General features: G+C 45.5%; 1 protein-coding gene across 2 annotated transcripts in view; it reads left to right on the top strand.

Moving 5' to 3' along the window:
- The first annotated feature begins 6,103 nt into the window (after nucleotides 1–6,103).
- Baz1b (bromodomain adjacent to zinc finger domain 1B) overlaps nucleotides 6,104–21,538 on the top strand; it is an 85,968-nt gene continuing 70,533 nt past the window's right edge. For both annotated transcript variants that reach the window (XM_045142664.1, XM_004666266.2), the window contains exons 1-2: nucleotides 6,104–6,505; nucleotides 18,282–18,398. In XM_045142664.1, coding sequence (XP_044998599.1) covers nucleotides 6,399–6,505; nucleotides 18,282–18,398 — 224 coding nt within the window. In that variant the 5' untranslated portion in view covers nucleotides 6,104–6,398. The remainder of the gene's footprint in view (nucleotides 6,506–18,281; nucleotides 18,399–21,538) is intronic.

Genomic DNA, 21,538 nt, shown 5'->3' with positions numbered 1-21,538 from the left:
CTGGAACTCACTCTGTACTCCTGGGCTGGTCTCGAACTCACATTGATTCTCCTACCTCTGTCTCCCAAGTGCTGGGATTAAAGGTGTGCACCACCACGCCTGGCATTCATTTTATTTTATTTATTTATTTTTAAATAGTACCCCTCCCTTTTTTTGAGGTAGGGTCTCACTCTAGCTCAAGCTGACCTGGAATTCACTATGTTGTCTCAGGATCCAAAAAAAAGAAAGAAAGAAAGAAATGAACTGGACTTGGTGGCACATGTCTTTAATACCAGGAGTCAGGAGTAGACTGAAGTAGGAGGATTGCCATGAGTTCTAAATTCCAGGGCAGCCTAGACTACAGTGAGGCTCTACTTCAATTAAAACAAAGAAAGGAAAGAAGCTGAGCGTGGTGGCGCACACCTTTAATCCCAGCACTTGGGAGGCAGAGGTAGGAGGATCGCCGTGAGTTTGAGGCCAGCCTAGGAGTACAGAGTGAGTTCCAGTCAGCCTGGGCTAGGGTGAGATCCTACCTTGAAAATCAAGCCAAAAAAGAAAGAAAGAAAGAAAGAAATGATATAATGTTAAACTGAAGTAGAACAATGCAGGCATGTGCAGTGTATAAGTCCAACGTTTGGGAGACAGAGGCAGAGAATGGAGAGTTCAAGATCATTTCTGGCTACATAGCAAGTTGACACCTCCACCAAGCCTGATTCAAGGAGTATCTGAAGTCACTATGGAGTCTCAGGGTGGCCTCGAATTCACGGTAGTCCTCCTACCTCTGCTTCCCACGTGCTGGGGTTAAAGGTGTGCACCACCATGCTTGACATTTTTTATTTTATTATTATTATTATTATTATTGTGGTAGAAGAAATTTAGAGCGGAAACCAGACCCAAATGATACTCTAAAACACAGTTTGTCTTGTACAAGCCTTTTCCAGGGAGACAGCATGACCCCGAGTTCCCGATCTATGCAGCTGTACCCTGCTTGTATGTATGTTATCTGGTTAGTGCAGCCATAGGTACAAACACCCCTGAGCAAACAGCTTTTGTTGTTGTTTTTTTTTCCCCCAAGGTAGGGTGTCACTCGAATTCACTATGTAATCTCAGGCTGGCCTCAAACTCACAGAGATCCTTCCACCTCTACATTCCGAGTGCTGGGATTAAAGGTGTGTGCCACCACACTCAGCTTTTTTTTTTTTTTTTTCTTTCAGGTAGAGTTTCCCTCTAGTCCAGACTGACTTGGAATTGGATCTGTAGTCCCAGGCTGGCCTTGAACTCACAGCAATGCTCCTACCTTTGCCTCCCAAGTGTTAGGATTAAAGGCATGCACCAAGACCATGCCTGTCCTCTTTTATTTCTTTTATTTATTTATTTATTTATTTTTGGTTTTTCGAGGTCAGGTCTCACTCTAACCCAGGCTAACCTAGAACTCACTATGTAGTCTCAGGGTGGCCTAAAACTCACGGTGATCCTCCTACCTTTGCCTCCCAAGTGCTGGGATTAAAGCCATGCGCCACCACGCCTGGCTACTGCTTTTTTTTTTTTTTTTAGTTTGAGAAAGAGGCAGATGAGAGAGTGAGAGTGAGAATGGGCATGCCAGGGCTTCAGCCTCTGCAATCGAACTCCAGATGCTTGTGCCACCCAGTGGGCATGTGCGACCTTGCACTTGCCTCACCTTTGTGCGTCTCCTTTAAGTGGGATGTGGAGAGGGATTTAACATGGGTCCTTAGGCTTCGCACGCAAGTGCCTTATTTGCTAAGCCATCTCTCCAGTCCTCTTTAGGTTATTGGGTTTGTATGTGTGTGTTTGGGCATGTACATGTATATATGGGTATGCTAGGGCCCCTTAAAGGGACTTCAGATACATGCACTTTTTGCATCTGGATTTATGGGGGTCATCTTGGGAATCAAAACCTGGCAGTCAGGATTTACATGCAGGCACCTTTAACTGCTGAGCCATCTCTCCAGACCCAGACTGCCAACTTTGTCTGAGGTAAGGGGGGGGGGTTGACACAGGGTATCACTCTAGCCCAGGCTGACCTGGAACTCACTCTGTAGACCAAGGCTGGCCTGGAACTCACAATGATCCTCCTACTTCTGCCTCCCAAGTGCTGGGATTAAAGTTATACGTAGTCACACCCTGCTAATAGTCTTTCCTTTAGTATTAATTTGTGAATTCAATGGGAGAGAAGACACATTGAATAATTATGCTCACATTATAATAACAAAATGTCAAGCTGGGTATAGGGGTACACACCTTTAATCCCAGCATTCAGGATGCAGATGAAGGGTTAGGATCACTGTGAGTTGGTCCAGGCCATCCAGAGACTACATGGTGGTTTCCAGGTCAGCCTGGACCAGTGCAAGATGTTACCTTGAAAACCCGAATAAAAGGGGGAGGGAGGGAATTAAAATGGGATATTGTTTACTGTCAAGGAAGCTGTCAATAAAAATAAGTAAATTTGAAAAAAGAAGTCTGTCTAGAGAGATGGTTTAGCAGTTACGGCACATGCCTGCAAAGCCTAAGGGCCCCGGTTTGATTTAAGTCCTATGTAAGCCAGATGCACCTGGTGGCGCATACATCTGGAGTTCCTTTGCAGTGGCTAGAGGCCCTGGTGTGCCTATTCTCACTTTCTCTCTCCCTCTAATAAATAAATAAATAAATAAAATTTAAAATCTCAAAAAATAAAAGAAAAGGGGCTGGAGAGATGGCTTAGCAGCTAAGTGCTTGCCTGTGAAGCCTAAGGACCCTGGATCAAGGCTTGATTCCCTAGGACCCACATTAGCCAGATGCACAAGGGGGCACATGTGCCTGGCACGCCCATTCTCTCTCTCTCTTTGTCGCTCTCAAATAAATAAATAAAAATGAACAAAATCTTAAAAAGTCTGGAGGGTTCGTGAAAAAGTATGTGGCAGAAACTATTAGAAATGCACTAAGGGCTGGAGGGATGGCTAAGCGGTTAAGGCATTTGCCTGCAAAGCCGAAGGACCCAGGTTTAATTCCCCAGGACCCACATTAGCCAGATGCACCAGATGGCACATATGTCTGGAGTTTGTTTGCAGTGGCTGGAAGCCCTGGAGCACCCATTCTCACTCTCGTGTGCTCACTCTCCTTCTCTCTCTGACTCTAATACATAAATAAAAATTAAAAAAAAAAAACTACCATTGTCTTTAAAAAATTATCTTTAAATAAAAAGAAATGGCATTAAAAAGAAAATGTACTGCTGGAGAGATGGCTCAGTGGTTTAGACCCTTGCCTGATAAACCTAGAGACCCAGGTTCAATTCTCCAGTATCATAAAAAGCCAGGTACACAAAGTGGCACATGCATCTGGAATTTCGTTTGCTGAAGCTGCAGGCTCTGAGGCACCCATTCTCTCGTGCGAATAAATAAATAAATAAAATATATTTGAAAATCTATATCAGTGCCTGATGTGGTGGCGCACGCCTTTAATCTCAGCACTCGGGAGGCAGAGGTAGGAGGATCCCCGTGAGTTCAAGGCCACCCTGCAACTATGTAGTGCATTACAGGTCAGCCTAGGCTAAAATGAGACTCTACCTCAAAAAAACAAAAATAATAATAAAACAAAACAAAAATCTATACCAAAATTTCACTTCTGGGCTGGAGGGATGGCTTGGCAGTTAAGGCGCTTGCCTGTGAAGCCAAAGGTCCCAGGTTCGATTCCCCGATACCCACATAAGCCAGATGCACAAGGGAGCGCATGTGTCTGGAGTTTGTATGCAGTGACTAGAGGCCCTAGTGCACCCAATCTTCCTCTGTCTCCTCTCTCTGCTTGCAAAAAACACCAAACAAACAAAAACCCACCTCTGCCAGGTAATAAGCACTGTTCCATATTTTAGGGGCTTACCTCTTTAGCACCTCATTCATTTTTTTTTTTTTTTCTGGGAATGGGAGATGTTCACAAGCCTTTCCTCTCTAGCTCTTCTTCTCTCCTTGGAATTTCCAGCTGCGTTCAGAGAGTTCTTCAGTTCCTGGAGCTGTATGGCAGAAACCCAGGAGCCTAGGGGTAGTTTTCCATCTCAGGTCCTTGTGCCACCAAATCTGGGATTGGATTCCTGCCTAAGCAGTCTGAGCACTGAAATTCTTCTTCTAATCCTTTTTTTTTTTTTTTTTTTTTTTTTGGTTTTTCGAAGTAGGGTCTCACTCTAGCTCAGGCTGACCTGGAATTCACTATGTAGTCTCAGGGTGGCCTCAAACTCACTGTGATCCACCTACCTCTGCCTCCCAAGTGCTGGGATTAAAGGTGTGCGCCACTACGCCTGGTTTTTTTTTTTTCTTTAGATTATTGATGATGGTACTCACTTCTTAAGACAAATTTCATGTATTTCCCCCCCCCCATTCCCTTGTACTTACAGTTAAATATATACTCCAGATGCATGTGTCACTTTCTACAGCTGGCTTTACATGGATACAAGGGAATCAAACCCAGATCCTTAGGCTTTACTTTGCAGGCAAGCACCTTAACCGCGGAGCCATCCCTCCAGCCCCTTAGATACCATCTCCACCCCACCCCCCAGGTTTACCTAGAATTCACTACATAGTCTTGGGATGGCCTCGAACTCCATCCTCCTACCTCTGTCTCTGGAGTACTGGGATTTATAGGAATATGTCACCACATCAGGCTCTTTCCCCTCCCTCTCTCCCTCATCTGTGTGTGTGTGTGTTCTCGAGGGTAGGGTTTCATTCTAATCCTGGCTGACCTAGAATTCACAATATAGCCTCAGGGTAGCCTCGAACTTCAGGTGATCCTCCTACCTCTGACTTTATAGTGCTGAGATAAAAGGCCCGCGCCACCACGCCCCGCTCCCTCCCCCACCTTTTGAGACAGTACAGGTAGTTTGAGGGTGACCTCAAATCCACTACGCAGCTGAAGGTGCCCTTGAACTCGTGCTTCACCTGGCCTCCACCTCCCAGGTGCTGGGATTACATCTAGGCTAATTGCTAATTAGCTAATTGCTGTGCTTTATTTTAACCCCCTATAGAACCCACCACCGGACCTGGAACTGCACGTTACTGGTGAATACTATTTTTAGAACGCACATATCTGAGTAAGATACATTCTCAGATACAGAAATATATTTATTATTTATTTTATTTTGGTGATAAAGAGTCTTGCTAAGTAACCCAGGCTGGCCTTGAACTCGACACGCAGTCCCGACTGGCTTCCAAACTGTCATCCATCATTTTTGTAGTATTATGCCACTTAGTCTGATCCTTATTCACTTTTTGTTTTTCAAAGAAACTTCTGCACTATCCTTTCCAGCAAGCCCCTAGAAACAAGCAAACACATTCTTCGCCCAGAGTAAGTTAACTTCGTGGCGAGGAAGACTTGGGGTGTGGGATGTGGGGTGTGGGGGAGGCTCTAGCAGTCCTTCAACAGGACCTCGGATGACTTCCCGCCAACCTCTTTTACAGCCCAGTCCCAGGGCATCCCCGGGCGTGGCCGAACGCGGCTCCTTTAAGGAGGGGGCGGAGCCTAAGGGGAAAAGACAAAGCCCCTGGCCGCGCGCTTCCCCTCCTCCCCCTCCTCCGGCGCACCACACGGACAGCGGTGCCCGGATGTCGGTGTCGCCGCCGTCGGTGACAGATGGCGCAATGCCTGTATCTCTGACAGGGCTTTCTGTCCCGACCTGCGGGAGTCCTCAGCCTTTCAGTCCCCCGCCGTTGGGCACTTTCGAGCTCGTCCGACCGGAGGCCCGCACGCCTGTCACCGGCTCTTACATAACGTGACCTTTCACCTCTCCAGACTGCCCTCTGGTGCGCCGCAACCTAACTACGTGGCAGGGACGGCGCTGGGGGGGGGGGGAGAGGGAGAGAAGGGGGCGGGACCCGAGTGGCGAGCGGCAGCCACTGCGGACCAATGAGCTGCAAGCGCTGACCAGCCGTCCGCCTATTGGAGCATTCGCCACCGGCGCCACAGGAGGAGCAAGTTAGTGTGTGCGCTGGCCCGGCGGAGCGGAGGAGGAGGGGGGAATCTCCCGCCATTTTTCAATAATTTCCTCCGGTGGTGCCGCTTGGAGAGGAGTCGTGACTGCTCGGCCGCCGAGGCGGGGTGGGGTGGGGTGGGGGGAGAGGACCCGTAGCGAAGGTTGACCGGGGGAAGCGTAGGGGTGAGGAGGAGAGAGGGGGGAGAGAGAGGGACTCCGCGGCGGTGCGTGAGAGCGAAATCTCAGCGCTTCTGGTGGAGGGCAAGCCGGAGGAGTTCGCGCCGCCCTCTCACCCTTCCCCTCCCCCACCACCCCGGGAGAGAGCGAGCGAGCGAGGGGGGAGAGAGAGAGAGAGAGAGAGAGAGAGCCAGGCGCTCCTCGCTTCTCCGTCCGGGCCGCGCTGGGCCTGTTGGTACCGCGTCGCGCCGACCGGCGAGGAGCCTTCGGCGTCGTCTCGGTTGTCGCCGCGATGGCGCCGCTCCTGGGCCGCAAACCCTTCCCGTTGGTGAAACCGCTTCCCGGAGAGGAGCCGCTCTTCACCATCCCACACACCCAGGAGGCCTTCCGCACCCGGGAGTATCCTTTTCATTTGCTTTTTTTCTTTTCTTTTCTTTTTTTCTTTCTTCTCCAGCCCTGGAGACGGCTATGGAGGGATGCGTAGATGGATGGATGGGTGGGTGGGTGGATGGATGGATGCAGGAGCCCGCGCGCAGGGTTGCGCAGCGCCGGGGATCGCGGGCTGGGGCGGGGGGGGGGGTCGGTGGTGGATGAAGGCTGGAGCCGGGAGGGCCTCGCACGTCGTCCCGTGCTTTGTGGGGCGGGGGAGTGGACGGACAGCTGTCAGCGTCATCGGGTCATCCGCGGGGCTTCGATATCCCCGCTCCGATGTCACCGTGTTGGGGGGATCCCCGCCTTGGGCCCACTCGGAACCGCGCGTCTCCATCCTTTGCTTCCCCTCACCCTCCCCCCTTAACCAATCCCCTTACTTTGTTCCTCTTGGGCCTCGCTGACGATCCACGCACCTCCCTCCTCCCAACTTGGCTAGAAACCCTAAGGAACTACGGAGGAAGCAGGGTTTCCTCTGCGCTTTTTTTAAAAATTAACTATTGAAATTAAAAACCGTCAACTTAAGTTTTTTTTTTCTTTCTTTTTTTCCTCTCCTCTTTCAAATTGTACCCTCGCTCGGCCTCGTGATCTGGCTTGTGTAAAGTCTGCCGCGTCTTTTCCTGATCTATGCGGGGGCACTGGTGATTATTTTTATTTTTTATTCCTGCGGAGTGGACTTTAGGTTAGGGTTGAACTGACAGGACCATGAACCACTGAAGCCTGGATGACTTTTCAGACTTGGAGGAGGACAGGGAGTGGAGGTGGGGAGAGGAAGCTGGCCTTAGAGGAGGAACATTCTCTTTTCCTGGGAGCACAGGGTTCAACATTTTGAAGATCTACAGGGGGATTGGATTTTAGGTCCCAATTATGTAGCCAGCGCCTTCTCGTGACCTGCTAGCAGCGATTCTTCTGCCTCAGCTCCAGAGTGCTGGGACTACAGGCTTGAGCTACCACGATTCCCTGCTTACTATTTGTGTTGGAATGTAATCGAAAGTAAAATAAGAGGCTGAGATGCACCTAACGTTTAATTTTAGGAACATGAAACTGATGCTTCAAATAGGAATTGCTTTTGGATTCCTTGAACAAGCATAGTCTTTTTGTTAAAGTTGAATGACTTTTGTTTGCCTTTTTTAAAATGGATGCCAGATGAATCAGTTTTTAGGGATTATGTGTAAAGAAAGAGTAGGCTTCTGATTCAAACTTTTATGTCTTTCTAAGCCTTACCAGGCCTTTGCTTTTGAAAGGAACAGATTCTGTCTTAGTTTTTGCTTGCTGCTGAGGAAGGAGGGTCCACGTGAGCTCGTTTCTTTCTTGCTTGCTGTTTGCTGTATTTATTGGTTGCTTGTTTGTTTTTTGAGGCAAGGTCTCATGTAGCCTAAACTGGTGCCCAACTTGCTGTGTGTAGTCAAGGCTGGCCTTGAAACCCTGACCCTCCTGACTGCTTTAAGATTGCACATGTGCATCCTGCCCACCTTGACTGCTTTAGTGCTTTGTTTTGTCGGGTAGTTTCATTTCTTTCTTTTGTCTTTTTTGTTTTATTTTGTTTTTTAGAGGTAGGGTTTCACTCTAGCCCAGGCTGATCTGGAATTCACTATTCTCAGGGTGGCCTTGAACTCATGGCAGTCCTCCTACCTCTGCCTCCTGAGTGCTGGGATCAAAGCGTGCGCCACTACACCCCACCTCATTTCTTTTCATGATGAGATCAGGCGCATTTGGGTGCATTAGACTTCTTGCTTTTTAAATATTGTAGTAAGGTTGTACTGGGAATAAACCCAGGACCTTGTACATACTAAGTGCTTAGGCAAGTGCTCCTCCACTGAGCTATATTCCTAGTCCTCTTACTGTTTTGCCTGTGTCTCCATAAGTTTTCATGGAGGTTGGTTGGCCCTGAACTTACTGTTCAGGCCATACAGGCCTTGAACTTGGAATTTTCCTACCTCTGCCTCCAGAGTAGTTGGAATGATAGTGCTAAGCCCATAGGCTCTGTCAGGAGAACCTCTTCTCTCTTTTTTCTTCTCTGAGGCAAGATGCTTTACTGAATTGTTTTAAACCAGGGTTTCAAACATCAGGAATGAATTCAAGTTAAAATTCACAGGAGAATGGCTTTTTCTTTTCCTTATTTATTTATTTATTTTTTCGAGGTAGGGGCTCGCTTTATCCCAGGTTGACTTTCTTTAATGAGTGTGCATGTGTTTGTGTGGGTGCCTACATGTAATTATATGTACTGTGTACATGTGTGCATGTGTGTGCAGGCCAGAGAACTTCTAGTGGTGTTCCTTAGGAAGGCTTTCATATTTTTATTTTGTTTTATTTTTCTTGAAGCAGGGTCTCACTGTAGTCCAGGTGGACCTGAAACTCACTCTGGCTGGCCTTGAACTCATGGTGACCCTCCTACCTGAATCATATAGATATGAACCACCACACCCAGTTTGTAATGCTTTTTTTTTCTTTTCCGAAGTAGGGTCTCACTCTAGTTCAGGCTGACTTGGAATTCATTGTGTAGTCTCAGGGTGGCCTCAAACCCACAGCAGTCCCCCTACCTCTGCCTCCCTGGGATTAAAGGCATGTTCTACCACGCCGGGCTACATTTTTTTGTTGTTGTTGTTTTGTTATTTTGAAACTGTCTCATTGGGCTGGAGGTTGCCTATGGGCTAGACTGGTAGGTCATTGAACCTCAAGGAGGCTCCCAGTCTCCACCTCTCCAGTGTTGGGATTACAAACACTTAACAAAGTGTCTTCTGGGGACTGATCTAACTTTCTCATGCAAGGTAAGCACTTTAGCGACTGCTTACCCAGCGCACTCTTAGAGGCAGTTGTGAATAAGAGTGTTCATATACACTCTTGGAAAGGAAAACAAGCCGATGTTCCTGATGGTATATAGATATAGCATCTTTAGAGATTTTTTTTTTTTTTTTTTTTATCTTATCGAGGTTGGGTCTCCCTCTAGTCCAGGTTGATCTGGAATTCACTCTGTAGACTCTGTGGCTTCGAACTCGGCGATTCTCCTACCTCTGCCTCTCAAGTGCTGGGATTAAAGGCATGCGCAGTCATGCCTGCTTTTTGTTTTTTAAGGCAGGATCTCATTCTAGCTCAGCCTGACCTGGAACTCACTCTGTAGCCCCAAACTGGCCTTCAACTCCAAGATCCTCCTACCTCAGCCTCCTTAGTACTGAGAGAGACTAAAGGCCTGCGCCACCAAGCCTGGCTTTTGGAGAGGACCTGAAAGGTGGTCCAGACCTTCTGCCTGGTTTGCCAAGTACGCTCCAGAAAGTTTAGGTTAGCATGTCAAAGGTCACATGCCCATAAATGAAGAACCAGGGTTACAGTCAGTGCTCCTCCAGCCACATCCCTGTGAGTAATCAAGGAGGGACACGGAGTCAGAATGCTAGGGTGGAATTCTGGGCCTTACACCATTGTGCTGCCTAGCTTCCTCACCCCCATTTTAAGATGTTCCTTTGTTTGTATGTAGATGTATGTGTGTTAATGGGTCCATGTACCACTCTGTATCTGGCTTTAAGTGGGTGCTAGGGAAAAGAACTGGGTTGACAGGCTGATAGACTTTTTTGGGGGTGGGAGGGTTTAAGGAAGGGTCTCACTCTAGCCCATGCTGACCTGGAATTCCCTGTGTAGTCTCATGGTGGCCTTGAACTCATGGCAATCCTCCAACCTCTGCCTCCCAAGTGCTGGGATGAAAGGCATGCACCACCACACCCAGCCCTGATAGACTTTTAAAGCAAGAATGATCTCACCATCTGGCTCCCTTTTGGGACTGGTTATCACTATGAAAAAACTCAGGTTACCTTTGAAGAACTCAGTCTTGTCTCTGCCTCCTAAGTGCTGGGATTACAGGCTTGTGTAACTGGGTCCTTGAAATTCACTATGTAGTGGCTGGCTTTGAACTCATGGCTATCCTTTTAGCTCTGCCTCTGCTGGGATAAGGACCCGTGCCACCATGCTGGGCTGTTGGCCTTTTTTTTTTTTTGCTGGGGAGGATATATACTTTAATTTTTTTTTTCTTTTTAAAAAATATTTTTATTTATTTATTTATTGGAGAGAGAGATGCAGACAGAATGGGCACTCCAGGGCCTCTAGCCACTGCAAAAAGAATTCCAGACACACGCACCACCTTGCGCATCTGGCTTATGTGGGTCTTGGGGAATTGAACCTAGGTCCTTTGGCTTTGTAGGCAAGTGCCTTAACCTCTGAAACATCCCTCCAGCCCAGGAGTATATACTTAAAAAATTTATTTAATTATTTACTTGAGAGAGTGATAGAGAGAATGGGTGTTCTAGGCCTCCACCTATCCCAAACAAAACCCCAGAGGCATGTTGGTTTATGTGGGTCCTGGGAAATTGAACCTGGGTCCTTAGGCTTTGTAGGCAAGCGCCTTAACTGCTAAGCAATCTCTTCAGCCCTAGTGGGATATACTTTATAAAGCCCCCCCCTTTTTTATTTCTCATAGCAACATTGAGTAGTCTTTAACTAAAGAGTTCTTTAAAAGCCTTATATTTGGAGGGGAATTACCCTCCTGGGACTTTCTACCAGAGGAAGCACTTTGAGGGTGGTTTATAACTAATTGTACTATACAGTTGGCAGTTTGTCACACTTCTTTATGAGACTATTAGTGGTTTCATGGAGGAGAAGAAATGTATGGCTTGGTAACAGTAGAATTTGAAGTTAATTTTTCCCCACATCTTAGTTTATAGTTATATTTTTTATGATTATGTATATTTTAACGTATTTTATTTATTTGAGAGAGAGAATGGGCATGCCAGGGCCTCCAGCCATTGCAAACATACTCCAGATGCATGCATCCCCTTGTGCATCTGGCTTATGTGGGTCCTGGAGAGTCGAGCTGGGATCCTTTGGCTTTGCAGGTAGACATCTTAACCGCTAAGCCATCTTGCAAGCCCTTATGATTATTTATTTATTTATTTATTTATTTGACAGAGGAAGAGAGAGAATGAATGGGTACGCCAGGACTTCCAACCACTGCAAATGAACTCCACAGGCTTGTGCCCCCTTGTGCATCTGGCTAACGTGGTTCCTGGGCAATCAAACCTGGGACCTTTGGCTATGCAGGCAAACACCTACACCACTAAGCCATCCCTTTAGCCCCTTTATTTATTTATTTATTTTTTGCAATTTTTTTTATTAACAACTTCCATGATTATCCATGGTAATATCCTCCCTCTCCCCACTTTCCCTTTGAAACTCCATTCTCCCCATCTTAAACAGTCCCCCTTATGATTTTGTTTGTTTTGTTTTTCGAGGTAGGGTCTCACTCTGGTCCAGGCCGACCTGGAATTAACTCTGTAGTCTCAGGGTGGCTTTGAACTCATGGCGATCCTCCTACCTTTGCCTCCTGAGTGCTGGGATTAAAGGCGTGCGCCACCACACCTGGTTTTCCCTTTTACGATTTTTTTTTTAATATTTTATTTATTTATTTGAGAGTGACAGAGACAGAGAGAAAGACAGAGGGAGAGAGAGAGAATGGGCGCGCCAGGGCTTCCAGCCTCTGCAAACGAACTCCAGACGCGTGCGCCCCCTTGTGCATCTGGCTAACGTGGGACCTGGGGAACCGAGCCTCGAACCGGAGTCCTTAGGCTTCACAGGCGAGTGCTTAACCGCTAAGCCATCTCTCCAGCCCCCTTTTACGATTTTTTTAAAAATATTTTATTTATTTTTATTTATTTGAGAGCGACAGATAGAGAGAAAGAGGGAGAGCATGCCAGGGCCTCCAGCCACTGCAAACGAACTCCAGATGCGTGCGCCCCCTGTGCATCTGGCTAATGTGGGTCCTGGGGAGGCAAGCCTTGAACCGGGGTCCTTAGGCTTCACAGGCAAGAGCTTAACCACTAAGCCATCTCTCCAGCCCTCCCCTTATGATTTTTAACAGCATTTGATACTTTAACTTTTTTTGTTTTTTTCTTTTGTTTGTTTTGTTTTCAAGGTAAGGTCTTGCTCTAGCCCAGGCTGACCTGAAATTCATTATGTAGTCTCAGGCAGACCTCAAACTCACAGCAGTCCTCCTACCTAAGCCTCGTGAGTGTTGGGATTAAAAACATGTGTTCCATGGCCTCTCTCAATGTTCTTTCTTAAAAATAATTGTATTATTTATTTATATGAGAGGGGGAGGGGGAGGGAGGAGCAGGCAGGCAGATAGAGAATGGGTGCACTAGGGCCTTCACCTGCTGCAAACAAACTCCAGATGCATGTGCCACCTTGTGCATCTGGCTAATGTGGGTCCTGGGGAATAGGACCTAGGTTCTTTGGTTTTGCAGGCAAGTGCCTTAACCACTAAGCCATCATCTCTCCAGCCCCCTTAATATTTTCTTGGTTTTTTTTGAGGAAGGATTTCACTCTGGCCCAGGCTAACGTGGAATCCACTATGTAGTCTCAGGGTGGCCTCAAACTCACTGCGATCTTCCTACCTCTGCCTCCTGAGTGCTGGGATTAAAGGTGTGCACTACCACGCCCATCTCCCTTAATGTTTTGATTGAGTGTATAGTTGTAGCAAATGTGTATTTTTTATTTTACAGCTCTGAGTTGGTACTTTGTATGTCTTGATTGAATTTACAGTGGAAGCTGGGAGTGGTAGCTCATGCCTTTAAGTCCCAGCGTTTGAAGCTGAGGCAGGAGGAAAGGGGCTCCAAAGTAGTCTGTGCTACATAGGGAAACCTTGTTTCAAAAACAAAACAAGCTTACAATGGAAGCTGTGGATAACTGATGTGTTAGTAATTGTAGATTATGTTGCTTGTACTGTAGCTTTGAGTCTATGATACATTCCTCTTAGGGTAGTATTAGAGGCAAGACACTTCCATCTCCATCTTTGCAATTTAGAGGGAAAACATTAACTTTACTAGAGTCAGGTTTATGATTATGTATATTTTAATGTATTTTATTTATTTGAGAGAATGGGCATGCCAGGGCCTCCAGCCATTGCAAACATACTCCAGATGCACGCATCCCCTTGTGCATCTGGCTTATGTGGGTCCTGGAGAGTCGATAAAGAAAGGAAGGCAGATGGAGAGAGAATGGGCATTCTAGGGCATCCAGCCATTGCAAGCAAGCAAGCTCTAGACATATATACCCCCTTGTGCATCTGGCTTACGTGGGTACTGGGGAATAGAACCTAAGTCCTTAGGCTTTGCAGGCAAGCACCTTAACTGCTAAGCCATCTCTCCAACTTTTGTTCTTTATGTTTATTTATTGGTTTTTCATGGTAGGGTCTCACTCTAGCCCAGACTGACCTGGAATGCACTATGTAGTCTCAGGTTAGCCTTGAACTCACTGTGATCCTCCTGCCTCTGCCTCCTGAGTGCTGGGATTAAAGGCATGCTGTTGTTTATTTTTTTTATTTTTTTTTATTTTTTTAAATTTTATTTATTTATTTATTTGAGAGCGACAGACACAGAGAGAAAGACAGATAGAGGGAGAGAGAGAGAATGGGCGTGCCAGGGCTTCCAGCCTCTGCAAACGAACTCCAGACGCGTGCGCCCCCTTGTGCATCTGGCTAACGTGGGACCTGGGGAACCGAGCCTCGAACCGGGATCCTTAGGCTTCACAGGCAAGCGCTTAACCGCTAAGCCATCTCTCCAGCCCCTGTTGTTTATTTTTGAGGTATAGTCTGGTTTATGAAATTCAGGCTGGCCTTGACTTTGGTGAGGTTTTTTTTTTTAATTTAGTTTGGTTTTTCAAGGTAGGGTCTCACCCTAGCTCAGTCTGACTTGGAATTAACTATGTAGTATCACAGTGGTGTCAAACTCAAGGCAGTCCTCCCAAGTAAGTGCTGGGATTAAAGGCATGCACCATCACTCCCAGCTAGTTGTGCTTTTTTAGCATCCATGGTTTTCTGGGCCATTTCTTTGATCTCCTCTTCCTTTTTTTTTTTTTTTTTGGAAGGACCCGCTTAACAGCAGACTTTATTTGAGAGCGACAGACACAGAGAGAAAGACAGAGGGAGAGAGAGAGAATGGGCGCGCCAGGGCTTCCAGCCTCTGCAAACGAACTCCAGACGCGTGCGCCCCCTTGTGCATCTGGCTAACGTGGGACCTGGGGAACCAAGCCTCGAACCGGGGTCCTTAGGCTTCACAGGCAAGCGCTTAACCGCTAAGCCATCTCTCCAGCCCTCCTCTTCCTTTTCTTGCTTCCTTCCTTTTTCTTTTCTTTTTTTTTTTTTTCACCCTATTCTAGGTTGAGGTGGAACTCACTCTAGTTCCAGACTTGCCTCTAACTCAGTGATCCTCCTGAGTACTGGGATTAAAGGCATGTGCATCATACTGCCTGGGCCATTTCTTTCAAGGTGTCAGGTACTTTATAAAGTACAGGCTTTAGAAGGCTAAAGAGAACAAAACTGCACATGTGGTAAGGCAATAGCTCTCGGGAGTCACGAAAAGTAGATGCATAATAAGCGAGTCTAGGATTTGAAAATATCTTATCATTTATAGCTTACACAACCTTTTGAGAATTGCTTTGACATTTTGTCTGCAATTATGACAGTTGCTGGAACATAAAAACTTCAGTTGGCATTTGCTTTGAGTGGTTATTTGAGAGTAACTTATTTTGATAACCTGAATTCTAAAATAGGATTTAGAGGCAACTGACTCAATATCTTCCCACTGGGCTCCTCCTCCACCTTTTTCTTTCTTTTTACAATTTTTGAAAGTTTTATTTATTTATTTATATTCACAAGCTGAGAGAGGCAGAGACAGACAAACTGAGAGGACCAGAGCTTCCTGCAACTGGAAATGAACTCCAGTCACATGTGTCACATTTTGGATCTTACTTTATGTGGGTACTGGGGAATTGAGCCCAGGCTGTCAGGCTTTTCAAGTAAGTGTCTTCAACTACTTTTTAAAAAAATTTTTTTGAGACAGGGTCTCATATATATAGCCCAGGCTGGCCTTGAATTCCCTATGTAGCACACACTGGCTTTGAACTCCTGATCCTCCTCCTTAGCTTGCCAAGTGGTCCTTAAAAAAAACAAGGGAAAAAAATCTCTGCCTCCCGAGTACTGGGATCAAAGGTGTGTACCACCACATCCCCCTTGCCATTTGAATTTCAGTGTAGCTGGCTGATGGTGAATTCTGGTTGGGATGGTGTGGAAAGTTGCCACTAATATGGCCCTATGCTGTTCTCTGTCCATCTTCCTCTTGAAGACTGAGCTAGCTAATGATCTTGTGAGTGTAGTAGTAGTAGAGACTACTAGACTGAATAGAGATTATACTTTAAGTATGGTCAGGACTTCAGCGCTTAACTTACTTTTTCTTGTGGTTTTACACTTTTAAGTTTTTTTTTTTTAATTTTTAAATTTTTATTAACATTTTCCATGATTATAAAAAAATATCCCATGGTATGGGCTGGAGAGATGGCTTAGCGGTTAAGCGCTTGCCTGTGAAGCCTAAGGACCCCGGTTCAAGGCTCGGTTCCCCAGGTCCCACGTTAGCCAGACGCACAAGGGGGCGCACGCGTCTGGAGTTCGTTTGCAGTGGCTGGAAGCCCTGGCTTGCCCATTCTCTCTCTCCCCCTCTATCTGTCTTTCTCTCTGTCTGTCACTCTCAAATAAATAAATAAAAAATGAACAAAAAATATTAAAAAAAAAAATCCCATGGTAATCCCCTCCCTCCCCACCCCCACACTCTCCCCTTTGAAATTCCATTCTCCATCATATTACCTCCCCATCTCAATCATTGTACTTAAATATATACAATATCAACCTATTAAGTATTCTCCTCCCTTCCTTTCTCTTCCCTTTATGTCTCTTTTTTAACTTACTGGCCTCTGCTACCAAGTATTTTCCTTCTCAGGCAGAAGTCCAATCATCTGTAGCTAGGATCCACGTATGAGAGAGAACATGTGGCGCTTGGCTTTCTGGGCCTGGGTTACCTCACTTAGTATAATCCTTTCGAGATCCATCCATTTTTCTGCAAATTTCATAACTTCATTTTTCTTTACCGCTGAGTAGAACTCCATTGTATAAATGTGCCACATCTTCATTATCCACTCATCAGTTGAGGGACATCTAGGCTGGTTCCATTTCCCAGCTATTATAAATTGAGCAGCAATAAACATGGTAGAGTCATGCCTAAGTTTTAAATACTGTATCAGTGAGTGACAAGTCCCAACCTGGAATTTGTGCTTGTTTTTTTCCTGTTCTTAAAATCTTTTTTTATTTTACTTATTTGAGAGAGAGAATGTGTGTGAGATTGAGAGAATGGGCACACCAGGGCCTCTAGGCACTGCAGATGAACTGCAGACGCTTGTACCACCTTTTGCATCTGGTTACATGGATTCTGCAGAATTGAACCTGGGTCCTTTGGCTTTGCATGTAAGCACCTTAATGGCTAAGCTATCTCTCCAGCCTGATTTTTGTTATTTCTAGGTATGGTATCACTCTAGTCCAGGCTGGCGGCTATTTTGTTTTTTCAAGATAGGGTCTCGCTCTAGCTCAGGCTGACCCGGAATTCACTATGTAGTCTCACGGTGCCTTCAAACTCAGCATTCCTCCTACCTTAGCCTCCCAGGTGCTGGGATTAAAGGTGCTACCATGTCCAGTTTTTTTTTTTTTTAAATATATTTTATTTGGGACACAGAGACAGATGTGTGTATGTGTGAGAGAGAATAGGCACACCAGGGCCTCCAGCCACTGCAAATGAACTCCAGATGTGTGCACCATTTTGTGTATCTGGCTTTACATGGGTACTGGCAATTGAACCTGGGTCCTTTGGCTTTGTAGGCAAGTGCCTTAACTGCGAAGCCATTTCTCCAACTCCAGTTGGGTTTTTTGTTGTTTTCAAGGCATTTTTAGTATTGTCTGAGTTGTTTGAGATGAAACCCTGGTAAAGGGATTTCATCTGTATTAAAACACTAACATACTATTTTGGAGACATGTCTTGCAACCCTAGCTACAGCTGAGGATGACTTTAAACATACGGTCCTCCAGTCTTTTCCTTCTGAGTGCTCGGTTTACAGTTGTATACCACTACACCTGATTTATATATGTGATATATGATACAGGACAAGTGCTCTATTCTCTGATGCTTGAGTTTTTAATTTAATTTAATATATTTATTTGAAAGAGAGAGAGAGAGAATGGGCATGCCAGGGCTTCCAGCCACTGCAAAAGAACTCCAGCCACATACACCACCTTGTGCATCTGGCTGCTTATGGGGGTCTAGGGGAATCAAACCTGGATCCTTTGGCTTTGCAGACAAGTGGCCTTAACTGCTAAGCCATCCTTCTAGCCATCCTTGAGGGTTTTTTTAAATTTTATTTTAATTAGAGACAGGAGGAGAGAGAAAAAGTGAGAATGGGTATGCCAGGGCTTCTAGCCACTCCAAATGAACTCCAGACGAATGGGCCACCATGTGCATCTGGCTAACAGGGGGCCTGGAGAATCAAACTGGGGTCCTTAGGCTTCTGTGCCTTAACCATTAAGCCATCTCTCCAGACCCATCCTTGAATTTTAATCATGTTTGGATTTATGACTTAAATCCTGATTCCATTCTGTTTTTTTGTTTTGTTTTTGTTTTGTTTTTCTGAGGTAGGGTCTCATGCTAGCTCACACTAACCTGGAATTCACTGTTTAGTCTCAGGGTGGCCTTGAACTCATGGCGATCTTCCTACTTTTGCCTCCTGAGTTGATTCTATCTGTACTTTGTCTTTTCTGTGGCCAAGTATTTTCTGTGTAGGGCTAGGTTGTCTTTGTTGTTTGAATGTTGTTTTCCTGAGCTGCTGTTGACAGAGAGTATGAAGCCCGCTTGGAAAGGTACAGTGAGCGCATTTGGACCTGTAAGAGCACTGGAAGCAGTCAGCTCACTCACAAGGAGGCTTGGGAGGAAGAACAAGAAGTTGCTGAACTGTGAGTATCAGAAACATTCCACTTTGGCACCATCTTTGCTGTGTTAGGAAAGTGGGGTGGGGTGGTGCTAACCTGTTAGTATTTGATTGAGTGGGACATAACATTGAAATAATTTAATATACTTTTCTTTGCTGTGCTGGAGATTGAACCAAGTTTTTGTGTACCACCAGCCAAATGCTGTACCACAGAGGTATAGTAGTCTCAGCTCTAGTTTGCTAACTTTCAGAGGGCAGGCTTATATTTAACTCATTCTTGAGATCATTACTGGGGCCAACACACTCTTTCTTATGCGTAACCTTCCCTAGATGCCTGCTATCATGGAGATAACATTACCTTCTCTAGACTTTTTTTTGGTGGGGGATAAGGGGAAGATCAGATAAAAAGATGTAGAGGAAAAGTCTGTGCAAATAAAAGGTACTACCATTATTCTACAAGCTTTGAGAGTGGGAAGAGTTAAATAAAATAAAATAAATAAATAAATAAATAAAATAAAATAAAATAAAAGGTTAAATACGGTTTCATGAAATATGATCATGTGCCTGAAAAAGAGAATCGGATGAAAAGTTGTTAGGAACAAATAAATAATTCAGTTTTGTGGGTTATTTTTTTTCGAGGTAGGGTCTCACTGTAGCTCAGGCTGACCTGGAAGTCACTATGTAGTCTTGTAATGGGAAAAGTGGGCTTCTGGGGTGTTTCCTGGAACCCTGAGTTCATATCTACAAACCAAATAATTGGCGATTTCAGGTTCAAGAGAATGGTGATTTTATTCAGATTGTATAAAGGAGTGCGGAAAGGGGAAGGCTGACAGCTAAGAGGAAACAAAGTAGGGAGAAGACAAGTCCCCCACATAGAGCCCAAAAGCCCATGTGGGCCACTTGTGGCTTAGGAGTCCATGTGAGTAGATACAGATTTTAGAAAAAAATGTGAGAGGGAATTTTAAAATAATTTACATTTTTGTTTTCTTTTTTGTGGGGTTGGTTGAGGTAAGGTTTCGTTCTCTAGCCCACGCCTGGTTTATTATTATTGAGGTAGGGTCTCACTCTGGTCCAGGCTGATCTGGAATTCACTATGTAGTCTTAGGGTGGCCTCGAACTCTCAGTGATCCTTTTACCTCTGCTTCCCAATTGCTGAGATTAAAGGCATGCACCGCCACATCTGGCTTATTATTATTATTGTTATTATTATTTTAAATATTTTTATTTACTTGAGACAGATAGAATGGGCATGCCAGGGCCTCCAGCCATTGCAAACAAACTCCACCTTGTGCATCAGGCTTACATGGGACCTGGGGAATCGAACCTGGCTCCTTTGGTTTTGCAAGCAAGTGCCTTAACCATTAAGCCATCCCTCCAGCCCTAATGTGCACTTTTAAGAAGGACCAAAAGTGAAGATGGTGATAAAAGGAAAAAGGTGTCTCTTACCCGTCTTACCGTCTTATGCTGCTGCCAGCTTCTGAGAGAAGACAAAATGGGCTCTTCTCTCTGTGGGCCTGGGGGATATAGGATTTGTGGTATCCCGCCTAGGCACACCTACACCGGGTGTCCCAGCCAATGGGTCTGAGCTTAGAGGAAAAATCCACACATACCTGGACAGGGTGGACACTTAAGAGGGATTTAATTGTGTGGGATGGATAAGCACCAAGTCCCAGGATTGGAGCAGGTGGGGTAAGCTGAGATATGTGTGGTGTCTTAAGACCCCTCCCTTTAAGGGCTGTCTTGATCCTGCCTAATTCATCTGCCTATTCTGGCACCCCCCATATTTCCTCCTCTTATGAGAAGACATTCTTGAATTTTCAAGGTAGGATCTCACTGCAGTTCAGGCTGACCTGGAACTCACTATGCAGTCTCAGGGTAGCCTTGAACTCACAGTGATCTACCTACCTTTGCCTCCCAAGTGCTGGGATTAAAGGTGTGCACCAGGACACCCAGCGAGAAGACACTCATAACTGTTGTTAGAGGACAAAGAGATGATGACGTCAGATTGTGGGCTACTTCCTGCAGAATGGATCACAAAGATGTGGCAGTTAGAGTGTTTTCCAAAGAGGGGAACTAATTTAAAGGCCCCAGAGAGGAACCTATCTGTCAGATGCCACATTGCTTAGTAACGTAAGTATTGGGGCCTATCTCAGAGACGGAGAGGTCTAGCATTGAGAGGTAGGGGGAGTAGGCAGTCCTGTCAGAAGAGGTGAGTGTTCTGTTCTCAGTGGGTGTTCAAGTGGGCCCGTGTAGATGGAGTTGGATTGTTGTATAACCATCTAGGTGTGAACTGCCTGTAAGTGAGCAGAGATAAAGTTAAAACAGCAGTTGAGTATACAAGGTCCAAAGATTAACAGGATAACTACAAGATTATGAGTATGATCTTTTTCCACCATGAAAAATTTGAGATCTACTCCAAGAACTGCTCACCAAATGGCATTGTAGCATCTAGCATGGTCTGACTCTGTTTATGTAGATCTTGTAAAGCAGAGGAAGCATTAGCAGAGTTATCAGGAATGATATCTATGATTGTTTTCCCTTTTATAGAGTTTGAGCTGTCAGAGAGGGGACCAACAGTCTCGGAATTTTGTCAGTCTTTTCTTTTGAGAAGCTCTTTCTGTGTTCCGGTTCATTCCTGGTAGAATTGATAGGCCATCGAGAGATGTCCCATCTAGTAACCTGGGTTAGGGTAGGAAAAGTAGCTCTCTCCTGGTTAATATATATTTGTAGCTGATTCCAGTTATCCCCGTGGAGAGGTGATACCCATCACGGAAGTCCAGAGGTGCTGGATGTGGGTAAGAGACCACAAATCCAGCAGTCAGTCTGCCTACTACCCTTTGCATGTTGTTGGGCCCGGAATGAATTCTTATTCTGAGTATAGACAAGTAGAAAGAAAGGCTGAACCAGAGCATGGACAGAAAGTAAGGCATGTTTCCTGATGAGAGAAAGAGCTTGCTTGTTTGGTTATATTTCCTATCTTAAGTGTTTAAGCCAAGCAGATAGCCAAAAATTTAATCCAAGATATATTTTTGGGGTGTTGCTAATTGCTCTCTAAAGGAGATTCTTAGGGACCCGAGAGTAGCTTCTCCAATACTGGTGTTGTCTATTAGGATGAGCCAGGATCATGCTGGCAGTTTTCCGTTCTTTAGGAAGCCAAGAGAACAG

Source organism: Jaculus jaculus, chromosome 2 (assembly GCF_020740685.1).
Source record: "Jaculus jaculus isolate mJacJac1 chromosome 2, mJacJac1.mat.Y.cur, whole genome shotgun sequence".
NCBI classification, from domain to species: Eukaryota; Metazoa; Chordata; class Mammalia; order Rodentia; family Dipodidae; genus Jaculus; species Jaculus jaculus.
The sequence above is the reverse complement of the archived record's forward strand: the minus strand, read 5'-3'. Positions and strand labels throughout refer to the sequence as shown.